We start from the raw sequence: 21012 nt of genomic DNA on the forward strand, positions 1-21012 counted from the left end.
ATTACTGTATATTTGATACAGCAGGCTTATATTGCTTATATAGCATGATATAGTGACGATATGGAGCTCACATTCAAGGAAGAATGCTTCAGTTTTATTCAGGGGTCCAATCTATGCAAAAATATGCAATTTGCTGCAGCTGCTGATATTTATATGGCCAAAAAGTTATAAATAAATATCACTTGTCACTCTGTATCTTTTAATAATATGTCTTAGTAAGATGATTTTTAAATGCTTAGTTTTATGATCAAAACCCTGCTGTTTTTTATTGTAGAGGGCAAATACAATGAGAACTCAAAAGCTTGAAGCATCTTATTTGGTACTCATATTTTAACATGACTTTTCTAAAAATGATGGATAATCTTGTACACCTAAGTAGCTTCAGTCCAGTAAGTGTTCTTTTCTTTCTTTTTTTTTCCTTTTTTTTTAAAGATGGCAATATAAAATATATGGCAAACAAATCTTACTTTTAATTTATAAAATCATTAAAGATTGGCTTTTGATTTATCAAACAGAGGACAGAATGCATGTACAAAATCTTTTTCTGCAAAGACCTTAGAAATGTGTGTATCAAATATAATACAGTAGGCATTATAGATGTTAAATTAGTCCTACCTTTTCTCACATTTTTCCTCCTTGGACTGAAAATAGTGTAACCCCAGCTCATGTAAACACACCGCAGTCGTCTTCCCTTTAAATCCCAGTGACATATTACAGCTTGCTGACCTTCGGAGTCCCTTGTTAAGCCTTCCCTTTCAAAGGGGTCAGGGTCCCGATGTTGTAGTCAGAGCGGGAGATATTTAACATACCTTCTGTCAGCCCATCACTCTTGCGCTGGGAGTCCATAAGGAAGCCATTACCTCAGCATCTCTTCCTCAGAATCCAGTCGGCGGAGAGCTCGGCGGGGCGGGAGCTTTTAGTCGTTGAATGGCACCTCTGACTCTATGAAGTCCATACCGCATCCCGACTCGAGAGTCGATCTGAACATTTGCTCTTAGTTTGTCCTGACAAAGGTGGCGTCCTCCAGACACTGTGGCGTTCAGGATGCATACTGCTGTTTGTTCTTCTCCTTTTGAAGATTTTAGATGACCTTTCCCTTGTTGCATTGAATATTTAGATTTTTTTTTCTCTCGTATCTCTTTTATGCTGTCTGCCCGCTTTGTTGCCACTTGGATTTATTGTCGAGTGAAGCATCACATTGAGACTCAAGCTCCTGGTTTTCTCTTCCTCCGCCCCTGTTAGACATATAATGTTACCAGAGCTCCAAGAGTTCTTGCCATTAGAAGCTCCCAGGGTAGAAACAGCCTATTATATCGATTGCCCAAAGAGAGGATGAAACCAGAGCCCAGGCCCAAAATGGCTTTCAGACGTAGGAAAGTCTCTTTGGAGCCAAAGCCTTCATAACCGGCTTGCTGTAGGATCTGATTTAGAACGTTGTGCAAACCAGAGAGCTTGAAAAACAAAAGGCTTGTATTTTTAGATGAGCGGGTGAGTGAGAGAGGAGGTAAAAGAGAAAAAGATGAAAGGGAAAGATTTGGGGTCGGTAAGATTTCTGTTTTTGAAAGAATTCAATGTAATAAAAATACATAAAATTTTATAAATTTAAATAACCGTTTTCTATTTTAATGTATTTAATGTTATTATAAATGTTGAAAACAGTTGTTTTGCTTTATTTTTATTTTTTGAAAACCAGGATTATATATATATATATATATATATATATATATATATTTTTTTTTTTTTTTTTTTTTTTTTTTTTATTATTTTTGTCTTTTCAGGATTCTTTAATAAATAGAAAGAACAAAATTTATTTGAAATTATAAGTTATTACTGTCATTTTTAACCAATTTAATGCATTCTGAATAAAACTTCTAAAACTAATTTTGTTTTAGAAAAAAAAAACATCTTACTGACCCCAAACTTTGGAACTCTAGTGATGTATGTATGTATGTATAAAAACTTGAATTTTTTATTCTTTTATTGTTTTATATGTTTAAATGTAAAATCATGAATGTTTGTTTGTTTCTTTTTTCCTCCTGTTAAATCTTGGGGCGGCTTTTGTTTTGCACCACACAAAACACTTTTACTGCCCATAATTTCCATCTGAACAACAGTTTGGTTTAAGAATGTTCATGGCATTTTCTTCCATATACTGAAAGTAGATTGGGACCATGAGATGACAATTACAAAAGGAAAAAAAAAAACATAATAAAGGCATGATAAAAGTAGTCTATATGACTTGTGCACTGTGTTTCATATCTTCTAAAGTCATACAAACAGCAATTTAAACATCTAAAGACACGGGGATGAGAAAATGATTTTGTTTTTGGGTGAACTATCCCTATAATAAATGCTTGGAGCACAACTGAACACATCCCACTACGAATCATGTCACGGTGGGAGATGTCCTTGCTGCGAGTCCAACAACCTCGAGCCTTTCCCCTTCTCATCTCCGCACTAATGCACCCAGACAGCGGGACGTTCACCAGTCACGACCTTACGACCCACTTTGTTTCGCGAACTGTCACTTTTATGAATAAATTAGTGATAATCATCTTGCACTTTTTTATTTATGCCTCCTAATCACTGTTATTCATCTAAGGCCACAGACAGCCAGTGTCTCTATCCAGTCAAGTGGCAGCGGGTGCCGCAGAGGTCAGCCGGGTCTGTTTCGTGTAGCAGCTTAAACATACATAAAGGATCTAGCGTGGAGCCGGAGAGATTTAGCGATGGACGGCCTCCAGATGTCGGGAGCAGCACTGAGCAGATAAAAGCAAAGCGCTCCCTCTGTCTCTTGACAGGTTGGATTGAGATGCTGCAAATTCTCAAGAGCCATTAAAGTTTGTGGGTTACAAAGCTGGGGGAGAAAAAAAAACTGGCTGGCTGAGGTGCACAGCTCGAGCGCAAGTGCTACAACTACAATTTGTTTTCCTCCCACGGTTTTTGTGGGGCACATTTTTGGCTAATGACTGCGTTCTCAGCTGAGTACGTTTTGGCAGGCAGTTTTGACAGGAGTGCTTGACAGCTGTGACGGGAATTTGGAGGCGTAGGTTAAAAGATGATTGGAGTTTGAATTAAATTAAGTTCTTGGCTTTGAAAATGCATGTACTCAGGGTTTCAGTGAAGCAAGGAGGTGACTTGTCAGACAGTGCAATCATAATCATGAAGGATAAGAGAAGCATTTGGCTTGCATATTTTTCCCCTGTACTTTTGAAAAAAAAAAAAAAACGTAAACAGTACAAGTAGAAATATACAAAAAGTTCATAAACTCGGGATCAAATATAAAGGTTAAAGCTGAAGTATTCAATTAGTGTATGGTAAAACAGTGTTGTCTTTTTATATACATAACTATAAAGACCTATTTATACTGTAAAAAATAAATGTATAAACAAATCACCTATTCTCTGAAAAATATTTACTTTCTATTTAGTTGACATCTTTTTTTCTTTCTTTCTTATTCTTAACATAAATAATTTAACAATTAATAACTTATTAGTAGTAGTAGTAGTGCTTATAATAATTATTATTTATTATTGCTATTACTTTTTTATTGCTATTTACTTTTAGTTGACATTGATGTTTGTTTGTTTTTATTTTCTGTTCATATGACTCTTTTATTATTATTTACTATGTTTAACGATTAATCATCAATAATACTTTATTTAATATATATATTTTTTTTTAAACTTTTTTTTATCATTATTGTTATTTTGTTCTATTTTATTTATTTATTTAAATTTTTGTTTTCCAACATTTTTTCATTAAACTTTTCCATGGGCCCCCTTGCGTCCCCTTGGGGCTCACTGGACCACAGTTTGAAAACCGTTTGTGCTAAAATAGTTATTTTGTTCTATTTTATTTATTTATTTATTTACATTTTTGTTTTCCAACATTTTTTCTTTAAACATTTACATGGGCCCCCTTGGAAAAACCTTTGTGCTAAAATACAAGATAAACTCTCTGCATCAGCTCTTAAACCCAGTGTTTCATACCATTTCCCAGTATAAGTCCCTCGTTGGAGATGGCAGGCCGGAAGTGATCTTCTCTTTTACATAAGGGATCGCATTACAGCCTTCTGGAGGTACATGTCATCGCTAATGCACATCACATGGACGGCATACTTGTGTGAGCCCCCCAAAATCCCCTCACAATCACACTCACCTACCCCAAGGGACCCTCAATCTCCAGCATGAAGAGAAAGATGATAAAAAAAATGTCTCAAAAGAATTGTGTTACAGTGCTAGTGCAAAGGCTATTTGAGAAGAGACAGCGGACTGGGACTTAGCTCTCTGTCTCGGCTGATGTCATTTTCTTTTGGCAGGCCAGTGTTCTCCACATCTGCATGGATCTCCTTATTTATTTTTGTCACGTGGGTGCTGATCTACTTGAGCTGAGGCAGCTGATCCCAGGTGACGAACTGCCTGACTGCGGAGTATATAATGAATGGTGGAGGAGAAATAGAGAGAGGGAGGCATATTGGGTCAGTTACAACATTTGGAGACCAGATGTGCCTAAGTGTTGTCTCTTTCTGGCTCATTGAGGTATAGTGAGGATGCTCACCAGTGTGTGTGATTTATTTATTTATTTATATATAATTTTTTCCCTCAAACTTTGATTTTTTTTTCTCTTCTAGTAGTCAGTTGAAATTATCAGATGTGCTGTGCAGCTTTACTGTGGCTCCAAGAAGTATTTTATACTAAAAGGGATAGTTCACCCAAAAATACAATTCTGAAATCAGTTACTCTCCTTCAAACACACACACACAAAAATGTTTTACAAATATATTTTTGTCCATACAATGAAAGTTGATGAAACAATTCTTCGAAATATCTTCTTTTGTGTTCCATAGAAGTAAATGATTACAGAATTTTCATCTATGGGCAAACTATACCTCAAAGCCACATTGTAAAATATATGAATGTCTGTACATTATGTAACCAAATATCAAAACAAGTGGATATTTTTAAACTTTAGAGGTCCTTTTCATATAATTATTATTATTTGTATTTTTTTTGGGGGACCAGTTGAGTAGAAGAAATAGCAAAAATAGCTCAGTGTCCATAATTGATGTACAAAATAATTTTTTGGGCCATAGTATATTACCGATTAAAACCACCCAACCACCGAAAAGGCCACATTTCCCAGCATTCCCTGTCATCGCTGACTAAGTAAAGCTTTATTTAAACAGCAACTTCAAAAAATAGTCTTTATATATCCTTTAAAAACATGAATGTCATATTATAATATGAAAAACAAAAATAAAATAAAATAAAATGGTCAAAACACATCTGCCATCTGTATAAAATGCTTAAAACACTTTCGTTCTGAGAACCTCGTTCACATCTTCTTCTCTCACCCTGACTCCCTCACCACGGGACGGAATATTTTTGAGGCCCACTTTTTGCAAATGCCCTCTTTCCTTTTGAACTTCAACCCAGCTTATGCTCTTCCCCCTTAACTCGTACCTTAGAGAGCAAACAGGAGAATGAAGGAGAATTTCCCATAGTGAGAAGCACGCCTTTTAATCATCTCCAGACCCTTGCTGTGTGTGTGAAAGACAGCAGAGGAAGGTGAGCCCGGGAAATGGGGAGAGGAAGGGCGTGAGACGTTCCCTAAGGCCTCAAAAGCACTCAAGGCAAGGCGAGAGGACCAGTCTCTAGACAGAGGTCTTCGGTGATCTGTCACTGGGTGCTCACAGGGAGGAAATAGCTGTGTTTAAGGGGCAAAAGGATACAGTTTCATTCAGCAATTACATCTCTCCAGTGTTTATGGATCTTTGCGCAGAGGAACAAAAAATGCTTACACATGCACAAGGCCGATTTCCAGACTTTTTATTGCTTTGGCTCTCGATTGCGTAGACTGTATATGACCTCAAAGCCATCTTTGCTTACTCAAATACAAAGAAATCCTATTTGCTGTGATCACTTTCACTAGATGTTTCATTTTAGGCTTAACATGTTTTTGTGTGCGGATGTTTTTCCACTGTTTTTTTTTTATTTTTTATTTTTTTTATTTTATAGTTTTACAGGTGTTCTTCAATCCATTTTCACCAGGAATTATTTAGATTTAACCGTAAATTAACCCTCTTGTTTTCTTGCATATTTTTTGTATATCCTAAAATCACAAAATTAAACAATATTTTTTACATATGTGATTGGAAATGGACTGGAAAAGTGAGATTTATCTTTGATCTTCATGCATCAATAGCGAAGTGTTTTTTTGTATTAAAGTAAAAAAAGTGGTAGAAATGACTATATAAATAATATTAAAATGTTGTATGTATGCATGTATAAATAAATAAATAACATTTTGTTTACGTGAAATAAACATTAACTGATTTTTTTTTTCAGCTGGTTGCAACATTTCTCATTTTAATTTAGTTAATCTTGGACTAAAATAACTAAAACTGAAATAAAATGAATAACAACTAAAATGCTGAACTAAATTAAAATGTAAAAATAAAAACAAATGTGTATTCAGAAATGTTTTATGGGAGTGGATGGCTGTTATTAGCAACAGTACCGTCTCGGTTACGTATGGTAACCCTCGTTCCCTGAAGGAGGGAACGGAGACGCCACGTCGGTGACCGACGAATATGGGATATCGCTTCGATAGACCAATCTACTTCGAGTGTAAACTAAACGAGCCAATGCACATTGGCATGCAATTATTGCATCCAGCTGCCGCTGATCACTGTGTGAGTATAAGAGGGCAGCAGGTGCAATGCATACCAGTTTTTCGCTGAGGAGCCGAGCCGGGGACCCGGCAGCTCAGCGGCGGTACAGCAACCATGGCGACGGGACGTGGCGTCTCCGTTCCCTCCTTCAGGGAACGAGGGTTACCATATGTAACCGAGACGTTCCCTTTCAGTCGGTCACTCTCGACGCCACGTCGGTGACCGACGAATATGGGATCCCTATCAAAGCGCCATGGGTGCTGCCCCTTCCAGTGCCCTGTGCGAGCCGCCTGCGCCCCTATTAGGTGTAGGCCGGGGCTCAGAACAAGTAGCTCCACTCACCATTGTCAAAGCACTACCTCACTGGGTGAGATTGGATAACACTGGGAAAACGTACCCGGTCCGCTTGGAGCCGGGACGCTGCGGAAGCCCCATCCTTCCTGAAGGAGGTCTCGGAGGCAAATACACATATAGCATCCGTTTAGGAGTATACGGAGAAATTTGAGGTGATTAGAACCCTCTTGGGAAGGCAGAAGTCTGCCGGGGAAACACGGGCTCTAAGGCTATACCGTGGACTATACACATATGAGTACCGCTTAGGTCTCAATATGGAACCCACCCTTCCATGGTTCTCACAGATTCATCATGAAGGTCTGGCGCCGGACGTTCCGCTGCGTCCAGCTGCTTAGGGTGATGGAGGATCTCAACAGGGTCTACAATACGGACACTCTGGAGCGGTTTAAGCAAGCTGACACTAACCGGGGCCTCTCAGTGCCACTACCCGTTTGAGGTGAGAACACAGGAGGATACCGGCTCTACACGAAGGCTATAGAACCTAGCGAACGTGTTAGGGGTCGCCCAGCCCGCAGCTCTACAAATATCTGTCAGCGAGGCGCCACGAGCCAGCGCCCAGGAGGATGCAACACTTCTAGTTGAGTGAGCTCGCAACCTGAACAGGCAGGGCACATCCTGAGCCTGATAAGCCAGAGTTATGGCATCCACAATCCAGTGGGCCATCCTCTGCTTAGAGACGGCACTCCCCTTCTGCCGGCCTCCGTAACAGACAAAGAGCTGGTCTGAGGTCCTGAAGCTTTGTGTCCGGTCTACGTAGCACCTTAATGCTCGGACGGGACAAAGCAAAGCCAGGGCTGGGTCTGCCTCCTCCAGGGGCAGCGCTTGCAGGTTCACCACTTGGTCTTTGAAGGGTGTTGTGGGAACCTTGGGCACGTAGCCAGGCCGGGGCCTCAGGATTACCTGGGAGTCAGCCGGCCCAAACTGTAGGCACGAATCGTCGACCGAAAATGCATGCAGGTCCCCTACCCTCTTGATGGAGGCCAGTGCAAGCAGGAGCAGAGTTTTCAATGAAAGAAACTTTAGCTCAACTGAATGCAAAGGCTCCAAAGGGCCCCAGATCGCGGCCGCGGCAGCGGGACTCCGCCCCCCTGAAGGTAGCGGAGCCTGGTTCGCAGCTCCGAGATGGTCATATTCCCGCAGTGAGAACATGACTCATCCACGAAAGCCACCTCAGCGTGCTCGACGCCCAGACACGTGAGGCAGCGATCGTGACCATCACCCGTTGCCAGGTAACGACCGCACCCAGAAACGCACGGGTGAAACGGCATCCTTACAAGGACGATCCGTCGTCTTTACAAAGACGCACCCGTGAAGCTCTTTTAGAGAAATTTGCTCTTTAGGAAATGCTCTTTTAGTGCTGAGGCGCACAGGGGAATTGGCCGTTTGCAACACGACAGGGGTAATGCAGCCTGAAGTGTGCAATCCACTCGACACAGGAACGACCGCCGCTGAAGCGCCGTCTCGCCAACACACGAAGCTTTCGAGAGCGTGCTGAACTCGTAGTTCACAGCAGACACAGTTGAGCAGAGCGATACTAACGCTCGGCTCCGAAGCGAAAAGCTGGTATGCATTGCACCTGCTGCCCTCTTATACTCACGCAGTGATCAGCGGCAGCTGGATGCAATAATTGCATGCCAATGTGCATTGGCTCGTTTAGTTTACACTCGAAGTAGATTGGTCTATCGAAGCGATATCCCATATTCGTCGGTCACCGACGTGGCGTCGAGAGTGACCGACTGAAAGGGAACTTCTCTTATACCAATGAATTTCTCTTTTTGGTAATTAAACTGTGACAATAAAAAGTATATATATATATATATATATATATATATATATATATATATATATATATATATATATATATATATCGTATATCAACAATACTAAAATAGCACTGGTATGCTGGTATATAATAATTATACAAATTTTGTACAATAAATATTATTTATTTTTAATACACTATTGAAGTTTTAGAAATGTAATAGTTAATATTTTTATGATAATTCGTTATATTTTAAGATCAAAAGTCTGGGTCCAGTAAAACATTTACAAGCCGATTTTAATGTGACTTTTTATGTAACAAAAATTAAAATAACATTTATTGTTTAGAAACATCAACAGTTAGATATTCTTTTGGATATACTTTTCCCCCTGATGCACAAGCTGTCTTTAATCACACTGATGAAAAATAAACACTCCACAAAAATATGAAAAATGTTTGTTTCTTTCAGGAGTGGCAGAACTCTATACAGAAGAACGCTGGCCTGGCTTTCATTGAGCTTATCAACGAGGGAAGGTAAAGTCTCACGTCTGCTCCTCAAACACCATTACTAGTTCAAATATCACTGTAGCTAATGTTACTTTAAACTGGGCATCTACTGCTGGTCTGTTCGGCTGCCGGGTTGCCATGGCATCTCTGAGGCGGACTAGAGAACAGGGAGGGAACCAGATTAGGCCCTAAGCCTCTCATTCCACTACTTTGGCTACAGTCTGTGTGTGTTTTTTGAGTGGAAGTGGTTGACCAGAGTGGAAAATATGCTGAGATAAGCATGTTGAGAGAGACTGGCTTTATAAATCCTCTGGTGTACTTCCTGTCCAGAATGTGTGCATCCTTTGAATATTTAGACTTATCCAATATGCTGTTTTATTGTTTTTAGCTATACTTTTCTATCTCAGAAAAGATTGTGTTTGTGTGCGTGTGTGTCTATGTCCATGTGTTTGTCAGGTTTAGGCTTTGAATCATTGTTGTTGAGTTGATCCAGGATGGCTGACCCATCTGTACACACACACACACACACAACACACACACACACACACACACACACACAAACACACACACATGCATTCGGACAATAAGCCTGAGTCAGCAGAGATAGTCGCTGTCCAGGGTGCTGGTACATCAGTCATTCACTCTCTCTACCTGTCTGTCTGTCTGTCTGTCTCTGTCTGTTCGTATCAGTGGCCCTCATTCTAAATCCTCATTCTAAATGTGTATTCAGAAATGTTTTATGGGAGTGGATGGCTGTTATTAGCAACAGTACCTTCTCTTATACCAAGGAATTTCTCTTTTTGGTAATTCACAGGGAAATCTGTAATTAAATACCCTACCATTCAAAAGTTTTATTTTAATCTTTTATGAATGCATTTATTCAGCAGAAATTCATTAAATTGATGGCTTTACATAGTTATAAAAAATTAATCAGCATATTAAGAATGATTTCTGAAAGACCGTGTGACCCTGAAGACTGGAAAATAGAAATAGAAAACAGTTATTTTAAACTGTGACTATTTCATAAAATTACAGTTTTTCTGTGTTTTTGATTAAATAAATGCAGCTTTGGAGAGCATAAGAGACTTCTTTCAAAAACATTAAAATATCCTACAGACTTTTGATTTAGTGTATCTTTCATTAACTGCTGGAATATGTTTACAAAAGCAAATATGTATAAAAAATATAATAATTATAATAATTTAGGATTTTAAAAAATAAATGTTGATTAATGTATAAATATATCTATGTATTTATTTATTTATTTATTTTAAAAACAAAGCACTTATTATTAATTATTAATTATAGAAAAAATAAAATGGACAGAATGAAGGAGATTTTTCTTTCAGAAACCAGCAGATGCACTCCATTTATTAACTTGCTAGTTTGTTTGAACAATTTAATCAGACTAATGTTGTGTTTGGCCTCTTGGAAAGTCTCCTTATATTCTAATAACAAACTTAACAAAAAGGATTAAAGTACTGTGTAAAACTTTGTTTGTGGAGTTAGTTCTGAAGTAGTTGCGGGAACTTTCAGCCTTGGAGTGTTTATATTACATTCTATTCCAGTTTATTTAGATACATTCCATTTTTAGTAGGGCATCTGTAATTTATGAGCCTCACCACGTCACCATTTGGGATGTACTGTATGTCGCCCCTGTGCTTCTGTTTTGGAGCCCCTGTTCTGTTTCACCTGCACCCTCATATAAGTCACCAAGGCCACAACACTTTCTGTCTTTTGGAACTCTAGAAATACTCAAAAAAAAAATGTTGCTGTAGTTGCCGATTTTTTACATACTCTTCATATTATCATACACCGCTGAACTGCTGTTTCAACTTCTCTGCCTGTACTGAAGAAGTAAAGTCATGCCCTAGATTTAAATTTGAACTGTTATCATGCTGAGATTGAGGTTGTGTGATATTTTGTCTTTCTCCTCTGTGCTCCAAATATTATTTATTGATTGTCAACACTTAAAAAAGCATGCACATTATACCGTATTGAAGCCCCTCTGCCGGATGGGAATGAAAATTTACACTCAGCATTACGTTCCATAGAAACGCCATGGTTTTTGTTAATTAAAACAAAGCTGACTTAATGATGTGTAAAATGACAATTAACACAAAGTAACAGAGATCCCATAAAAGATGAATGATTGCATTTTTTATAAGGGTATGTGAGGTGGATTATGTGTCGTGCAGATGTGTATTTGATGTGTGTTTAGGGACTGACTGAATACCATTTGTTTTAAATTCCCAGTTGAAAACCATATTTTCTTCGTTCTAGACTCCTTTGTCATGCCATGAAGGATCATATCGTTCGAGTGGCCAATGAAGCAGAGTTCATCCTCAATAGACAGCGAGCTGAGGACGTCCACAAGCATGCAGAGTTTGAGGTAGATGACGTCTGCGATTCAAGGCCTTTTAGACATACAGTACTTGCATATATACACACATTTTATAGATCCCCATGGATTCTTTCAGGATTTAGATATTTTACTGTTATATGACTGAATTAAGTAGATAGATCTGATGTGAACTTGATTATAACCAGATCAGAACTCTAATCCCACACTGAATCCATATGAAACCTAAATAATCTACAAAGAAATCAGTTTTTTTTTTTGAATCCGATACAACATGAGGGAGATGATCTGTAGTAAAGCCAGCAGTGGGGGAGGCCCATAATCCTCTGCTCATGACTCCTACAGTGGGTTAATCCACAGATATTAGCTCAGTACTGAGAAATTGAATAACTCTTCGCTTAATTATACATAAGTGGCCTCTGAAAAGTAAGGAACAATGTTGAGATTGTGTTTATGTCTCATTTGAAACTATTAGCTATTTCTATTAAGAGACAGGAAATGTTCTTTACTTTAGTATTTAGTAAGGTTTAGATATATTTGTGTTATGATGAAAGATTTTGTCCACATGCCTTTTTGATTTGACTGCTTTTATTTAAATTAAACTGTTCATAATAAAACATTTAAAAAAATGGTTTAATGTGCAGCTATCCCTATAATAATTAATTATATAATAATTATGTTTAATTGTATTCTTATTGTGTACAACACAGATAAAGGCTGAGGGGGATTTCAATATTTTTATTTCATTTTTGCTGTCTGAAAAGTAATCTTTGTGTGTATATATATATATATCAGGATATAAATATATCAGTATTTCTATGGTCGTTTTGCATGTTGATAACATAATAATAGCAATAACTTAATCAATACTCCTTACCCCACTGCACCATTTTGCACAACATCTTTTACACATTCTTAATCTGTAAGATCTCCTTCAATTAAAAAATAAGAATAAAAACTACAAAAAACGAAAGAAAAACAAATCTAATAACTCGAATATTTTAAAAGTGTGTGTTCTTAGTTAAGATCATGTTTTAGCCTTTAGTTATGACTATTCAAAATAGAACGCAGTCTCTTATACCTTATAACTGTAATATATTCAGTGTGAAGAATAATGTTACACTAACTTCTTAGAATATCAGTATCAACCTATCTTTATTATTCTGTCAGTGATGCAGTGGTTGCTGTAAATGTAAATCAAGGTTTAGCAGCGCTTACTGTGGAATCTGTCATCATGTATCTATGATATGCAACTCTGAGGGCACGTGCATGACATCAGTATGTGGTGAACGCACACTCTTCCACACAGACGCACGAGTACATGTAGTGATGGAGGGATGGGCTTCCTATCTGCAACGCACAGCCTGTCTGAGACGGTTGTTTTATATACTGCTCTTGAGGATCCTTGACCTGCTAGATAAAAAGCAGCAGGCTCTAGACAGGCGATGTCACAGCTAACCAAAGACATCGTCTTGCCCCTCAAATCCTGGAGAAGGATGCGTGCCTGGTTTTCGTTCCTCCTCTTCTTTATTACCTCCGTCTACAGATTGAAGATTCTGTAAGCAGATAAGATATTTTTACAATTAAGCTGGTGTCAGTTTCAACCCTCATATCCTCCCTTGAAGTGATAAATAATGTTTGATATTTGTCAGCGCGGCGCATGGTAAGGCGAGATGACACCAGGAGATTGAGTTATCGGCCGTTTGAAGAATATGTCGAGATATAATATCTGACAGAATTCAAATATAAGGAAGGAAATTCAATTACTTCCTCTTTCCTCTCTTCTCTGTTCCCCTGCACCCCACCAGCTTGTGTTAGCAAATTAGATTTTGAATATTAGCAAGAGATCCCCCCCGGGGTCCACGTGGGAAGACAATCTTATTGTAGCAGGGAAGATATAGTCAGCGGGCTGCTTCATGTCACCCTCAGTCTGAGAGGCCTTTAGTCTCAGTGCTGTTTATAGTGCCTGTTTTTAGCTTTTAGTCTGTGTAAAATGTGAACTTTAAAGTTAAGATATAGTGCTTTATACAACACAGATGCAGCTTCACAGTAATCAACAGAAAAATAACTTAATCAAATGCATATTCTGCTCTATGACAGTTCAGCAAATAAATCAATTTTAATTATAAAACAAGTTCAGTTTATTTTATAAGCGGCTTTTCAGAATTCAATAGTGGTGTTATTCAGCTCAAGTCAGTTCAGTGTTGATTCAATTCAGTTCAGTATTCTATTCGGCTATAAAGCAGCTCTACAAAAAACAATAGTGTCATCGTCCAGCTCCATTCATTTCAAGTTTTGTTCTAATCTGGTAGTGTCTATGCCATCAACTATCGATACTGCTGAATTTTAAGTGTCTTTACAACCCCAAAGAGAAAGTATTACAATATATATGACCCTAGACCACAAAACCTTAAAAAAAAGTCTTCAGTCGCTGGGGTATATTTGTAGCAATAGCCAAAAGCCGAAAAGCTTTTTCTCAATATTTAGATTTTTTTGCAACCTCAGATTCCAGATATTCAAATAGCTGTATCTCGACCAAATATTATCCTATCCCAACAAACCATATATCAATGAAAAACGTATTCAGCTTTCGTGTGACATATAAATCTAAATTTCGAAAATGAAGATATTCTTGGTTCTTAAAGGGGACATCACATGCAAAATTGCATATAATTGCAGTCACTCCTTTTTTTTTCTTCTCCAAAAAACCCTGAACAGTCTCTATTATCAAACCATATCAAACCAAACCAAATCAGGCCCCGCCCACGACCACTGACAGACTGTCCCTTATTAGCATATTTCTACCCTCAGCCAGTTCTATGCGGCCCACCATTTTCTCTGCGCTCGAGCAGCTGTAGCGACAGCAATGTCTCGCGAGCAATGCAGGCGTTTTGTAGTTGAATATAAAAGTGAACAAAATAATTTATTTTCTCCCAACATCAGAGTCTCTGTGGATGCAGTGGGTTAGTTTTGTTTTTGATGGTAATGTGCCACCGAGTACACACAAAAAAAAAAAATGGAAGAGAGGGGTGGAGTTAGCAGTAGCTCATTATCATTTAAAGAGACATGCACCAAAACTGGTTGCTGTGAACTGTTTTTGGCAAGGTAAAAAGGGTGTTGTTTTACACAACCATTGAGAAATTTTAAGCAAGGTATGTTGCAGACATTTCATAAAGACTCTTGAGAACCAACTTGTGGAAAATGGGCATCTGATGTCCCCTTTAAAGGGATGGTTCACCCAAAATCACACTCATGTCATCTCAAATCTGTAAGACTGACTTTCTTCTGTAGAACACAAAAAAAATGATGTTTTGAGTAATGTTCCAGCTGTTTTGTCAAAATAATGAAAGTCAGTGGGGTCCAAACCAACACAGGACCTTTTTGACTTTCACTGTATTTTAAAGACATTCTATAAAATATCTTCTTTTGTGTTCCACAGAAGTGAGAACATCATTTAGGTTTCGAACAACGTTAGGATGAGTTAATGGGAAAGTAACTGGTAAATATATGATATTGTTGTATGTTGACATGGTAAAGGAATGGAAGGCATTCTCTGTTCTTAAAGGGACAGTTCATCCAAAAATGAAAACACCCTCATGTCTTTACAAACCTCTATGGCTTTCTTTTTCCTGCAGAACACAAGAGAAGATGTTTTGAGGAATGTTTTAGTTGTTTTTGCCAACAACAATGGAAGTCAATGTCCGAAACAACACAGACCTCACTAACTAAAAAATACTGAGACATTCTTTCAAATATGTTCATTAGTGTTCCACAGAACTAAAAAAAAAGGTACTCAGGTTTGGAACAATATCAGCATAAGTAAATGGTATGATATGTTGTATGATGACATGGTAAAGTAATGGAAATCATTCTTGGTTCTTAAAGGAACTGTCAGAAAAAGAAAACACTCTCACATCATTCCAAACCTGTATGACTGACTTTTTTCACCAGAAGACAAAGTATGATGTTTTGAAGATTGTTTTTAACTGTTTGTAATGAAAGTCAGTGGGGTGAATGAAAGTCAAAACAAAACTGGACCTCACTGAGTTACATTGTATGGAAAATAAGTCCTTTTTAAATTGTTTTCTTCTGTGTTCTGCATGAGAAAGAATGTAATTCAGGGACTCATGAGGATGAGTAAAGGATGACACTTTTCGTTTTTGGATGACCTGTACCTCATTTCATCAAACTGAGTTGTTGTTTCCAGAATACTGATTCATTGTGACGTTTGCTGTAGTGGTTAATCTTTTCTCTCTCTCTTTTTTTCATCTATATTTCGGTCAGTCTAACTGCGCACAGTACGCGGCAGACAGAAAAGAAGAGGAAACGATGTGTGATCACCTCATCAGCGCCGCCAAACACCGTGATCATGTGACAGCCAATCAGCTGAAACAGAAGATCCTCAACATCCTCACCAATAAACACGGAGCCTGGGGCTCAGTAGCGCAGAGGTACAGCTGTGTGCATGTGTGGGGGGGTTTCTTCAACTGTGGCCACTTTTGGCCCTGTAGACTTTTCAAAAACAAAGTATTAAAAACACACTACTTTGTATGTTTTTGAAAGTGGTGTTTTGTATTCATCAAGGCTGGATTTATTAGATAAAAACAGTACAGTAAAACATTGTAAAACATCATTACAATTTAAAATAACTGTTAACTATTACAATATATATTTAAAATGTAATTGATTCATCTGATGACAAAGCTTTCAGGAGACATAAAAGTTGCTGTAGTTGTAGAAACACTTGTGTATGTCAGTGTGTGTGTGTGTGTGTGTGTGTGTGCGTGTGTTTGTAATAGCGTGTATCTTCTCCATAGTCTGTGTACTGTGTCTTTTTAGAGGTGAGTATTATTCTATTACCTTTGTGACACAAACACACACAGCCAGGTCTCTGATATGACTCCTATTTAATGTCATTTTCTTGCTCTCCACCAGGGTCAGTCTACAGGTCAGTAAACTCAATTACCACACCAGGCCACTAAATCCTCAGAGACAGATCACTGGTGGTCAGGCTGTGTGTGTGTGTGTGTGTGTGTGTGTGTGTGTGTGTGTGTGTCTGGCTCTCCCTCTCAGTCTCACAGTGTAGCACCTGGCAGTTGTTACAGTGGTCTCAAGGGTCCTGTTAAAAAAATACTGACTAGAATTCCGTTCCCACCAAACACACACAAACAGACCCAATATAACTCAAGATCTAAGGCATAATTCTGTACAAAGTGACGGTTTAAATAATTTAAATACATATTAAAATACTTTCTTGTTTTAACCCACCTTAATATGCTGAGACTACTATAAGTAAGCTGTCTGTGTTTCAACCGATGAAAAAAACTAATGAAAAAACAAGACACACTATATTGAAAATAGATAGTTGTAATGATTTTTAAATATAAAGATATTTCAACTGGAAGACATTGACAGAATATTCATTAAAATTTAAAATATTAAGACTATAATGCATATAAAATATTATAGCTGTACTAACATTAGTAGAAAGTCCGTAATCTAAATAGCTGTGGAATTGCTTGCAGCAAATGCACCTTCAGTTCCATTAATGAAACACATGATGACTGAATTGAGATTCTCTTCCACCATTGGCCAACAGCCAGAACATTTGTACACAAACACACACTCGAAGCACAATTGCCGATTTGCCTTCCAAATTGGCTGGATTTGCAGAAACAGTGGCTGTGTTTTTTACAACCCGAATTCCGGAAAAGTTGGGACGTTTTTAAAATTTTAATAAAATGAAAACTAAAGGAATTTCAAATCACATGAGCCAATATTTTATTCACAATAGAACATAGATAGCGTAGCAAATGTTTAAACTGAGAAATTTTACACTTTTATCCACTTAATTAGCTCATTTAAAATTTAATGCCTGCTACAGGTCTCAAAAAAGTTGGCACGGGGGCAACAAATGGCTAAAAAAGCAAGCAGTTTTGAAAAGATTCAGCTTGGAGAACATCTAGTGATTAATTAAGTTAATTGATATCAGGTCTGTAACATGATTAGCTATAAAAGCTTTGTCTTAGAGAAGCAGAGTCTCTCAGAAGTAAAGATGGGCAGAGGTTCTCCAATCTGTGAAAGACTGCGTAAAAAAATTGTGGAAAACTTTAAAAACAATGTTCCTCAACGTCAAATTGCAAAGGCTTTGCAAATCTCATCATCTACAGTGCATAACATCATCAAAAGATTCAGAGAAACTGGAGAAATCTCTGTGCGTAAGGGACAAGGCCGGAGACCTTTATTGGATGCCCGTGGTCTTCGGGCTCTCAGACGACACTGCATCACTCATCGGCATGATTGTGTCAATGACATTACTAAATGGGCCCAGGAATACTTTCAGAAACCACTGTCTGTAAACACAATCCGCCGTGCAATCAGCAGATGCCAACTAAAGCTCTATCATGCAAAAAGGAAGCCATATGTGAACATGGTCTAGAAGCGCCGTCGTGTCCTGTGGGCCAAGGCTCATTTAAAATGGACTATTTCAAAGTGGAATAGTGTTTTATGGTCAGACGAGTCCAAATTTGACATTCTTGTTGGAAATCACGGACGCTGTGTCCTCCGGGCTAAAGAGGAGGGAGACCTTCCAGCATGTTATCAGCGTTCAGTTCAAAAGCCAGCATCTCTGATGGTATGGGGGTGCATAAGTGCATACGGTATGGGCAGCTTGCATGTTTTGGAAGGCTCTGTGAATGCTGAAAGGTATATAAAGGTTTTAGAGCAACATATGCTTCCCTCCAAACAACGTCTATTTCAGGGAAGGCCTTGTTTATTTCAGCAGGACGATGCAAAACCACATACTGCAGCTATAACAACAGCATGGCTTCGTCGTAGAAGAGTCCGGGTGCTAACCTGGCCTGCCTGCAGTCCAGATCTTTCACCTATAGAGAACATTTGGCGCATCATTAAACGAAAAATATGTCAAAGACGACCACGAACTCTTCAGCAGCTGGAAATCTATATAAGGCAAGAATGGGACCAAATTCCAACAGCAAAACTCCAGCAACTCATAGCCTCAATGCCCAGACGTCTTCAAACTGTTTTGAAAAGAAAAGGAGATGCTACACCATGGTAAACATGCCCCGTCCCAACTATTTTGAGACCTGTAGCAGAAATCAAAATTGAAATGAGCTCATTTTGTGCATAAAATTGTAAACTTTCTCAGTTTAAACATTTGCTATGTTATCTATGTTCTATTGTGAATAAAATATTGGCTCATGTGATTTGAAAGTCTTTTAGTTTTTATTTTATTAAAATGTAAAAAACGTCCCAACTTTTCCGGAATTCGGGTTGTATTTCTTATTCAGTTTGAGAAATCCACTGCAGATGGTTGAATGTACAGTACATGATGGCATCATGTTTACACGCTCCAATAAGAAACATCAGCAAGAACTGTTTCAGTGGAAACAGAGACAATATTTCAGCTGCTTTCACTGATTGTACTTCTGCTATCAGTTTAGATGAATCCAAAGATTCTAAACATCCCATGGTTTTGATTTTGACATGATGTCAGATGCAGAGTCTTACATTATTTGTAAGTCTGTGTTTAAAACGCATTTCCCATGTGCTCACAGTATAAATCAAGAAATAACTCACTGCAGTTTGTTCTAACATCAAAGGTTTGCTTGCTTTGTAGCCTTTCATTATTATTATTATATATTTTTTTCTTATTAATATATTTGCTAATCATCATTTATTGGTTATTTTGATCTTTAAAAGAGTTTATTTTCATTTTTCAATTATTGTTTCATTATGCTGTACATCATAAATATAATTTTCATGTCATTTACATGTATTAACACTTAGTTAATTAAAAATGTATTTACTATTTATTAATATGGCTCACAATTCTCCATGAAATGACGGTATCATCAAAGGCTGACCATGTCTGAAACATGTTATGTAACTGCAGCATCCAGTTTCTCAAATGCTGCCTTAAATTCATCACATCACGGTCCTTTGTACCATAATAATAAAGAGCATCTAACACCAACTACACCAAATAATAAAAAGCTTGATACGGCGGTTTGGCTGAAAGTCTCTACCACTATTAAGACTTATTCAAATATTTATGAAAACCACCTGGAAGGCATAACATTTGCATTGAGACAAAAGGTTATTGAGCTGGGGCACATTGTAAATGGTACCACAAAACTTCCAACAAATTCAAATTTAATGATAACCTGCTGGAGAAGAAAAATGATGCAATATGTTCATGAGCTCAAGGCGGTGTTACAGCTGAGCAGCTTAGTCTTATTCAATGCTACATTAACTTTCCCATTTATGCGGCTTCTGTAAAATAGAAAGCCTGCGGCGTTCTGAACTGTGTGTGTGTGTACTTTTACATATGTGTGTTAGCGTGTCCGCTTGAAAATGTATTTGTATTAGTTTGTTTGTGTGTGTCTTTGAGCATGAACGCACCCAGATTGGTTTTCTCCTTTCACTCTCCTTTTACTTTTACTTTACCTGCTACAGCATGGGGATACATGAAAAATGATCGAATATTGATTTGAAAAGTGCGCCATATCATTTTTTTCACGTTAAGGCCTCAGAAAACAAAAAAGTTCCCATGATGCTTTGATTTTCACCATAATTTTTTTGTGTGTCACAACTGCAGATGTTTATATGTTTTGATAAACACTAGCAGAAAAGCAGTTGTGTACATTATTAGATAAATAAATAAATGTTCTTTGTTGTGTAAAATCAAATAATACTGTATGTGAGGGACGGCGCACTGAAAGATGCAAAGCTGCACAGCAGTTCCTCTATGGCTGCTTGAGCTAAAAGCCAAATAAGCAGATCTGGCCTATGAATCTTCAGTTCGATCATACTTCATGCTTGCCTGATGATGAATGTCCCCTGTATTGAGTCAGCATCAGAAAATCAATACTTCTCAAATTGAAACAGTATAGGGTTGTATTGATCTGGGCTGCTAAATCAGAAAGAGAAGGCTTTGATAGGACGTTGCCAGACAGCTCTGAGCCCAGTAATGACACACTATCAATTTTGGCTTTACACTGATAAATCAAGTCGAAAATTGGATGTCAGATTTTTTTCTTCAAGCTTTTCACTGAGGGAGTTATTTTCCCTTCCCTCTTCTGTTGACCTCTGACCTCCGTCAGTGAATTATAAAGTTCAGTCTTGTCAAACGTGAGAAGCGTTAGAATTAATGATGGAAAAGAAATCTATGAAATTGAAAAATCATGGAGCCATTTATTTGCATGTCATTGGCCTGTTATCCGGCTCTCTGAATAAGGCGGATTATTGTCATAATCAATTAACTACATCACAAATCTTTGATATTTTCTCCCTGTACTCCTATTTTTAAGTTAATTCCAGTGTAATATA

General features: G+C 37.9%; 1 protein-coding gene across 1 annotated transcript in view; it reads left to right on the forward strand.

Annotated features, from left to right (window-relative positions):
• Positions 1-21012, forward strand: part of nbeab (neurobeachin b) — a 257230-nt gene that overhangs the window by 127185 nt on the left and 109033 nt on the right. Inside the window, exons 34-36 of the mRNA XM_059534202.1 lie at positions 9262-9326; positions 11583-11691; positions 15946-16112. Of these exons, the coding sequence (XP_059390185.1) occupies positions 9262-9326; positions 11583-11691; positions 15946-16112 (341 nt within the window). The remainder of the gene's footprint in view (positions 1-9261; positions 9327-11582; positions 11692-15945; positions 16113-21012) is intronic.

This window comes from Carassius carassius, chromosome 41 (genome assembly GCF_963082965.1).
Source record: "Carassius carassius chromosome 41, fCarCar2.1, whole genome shotgun sequence".
Lineage (NCBI taxonomy): Eukaryota > Metazoa > Chordata > Actinopteri > Cypriniformes > Cyprinidae > Carassius > Carassius carassius.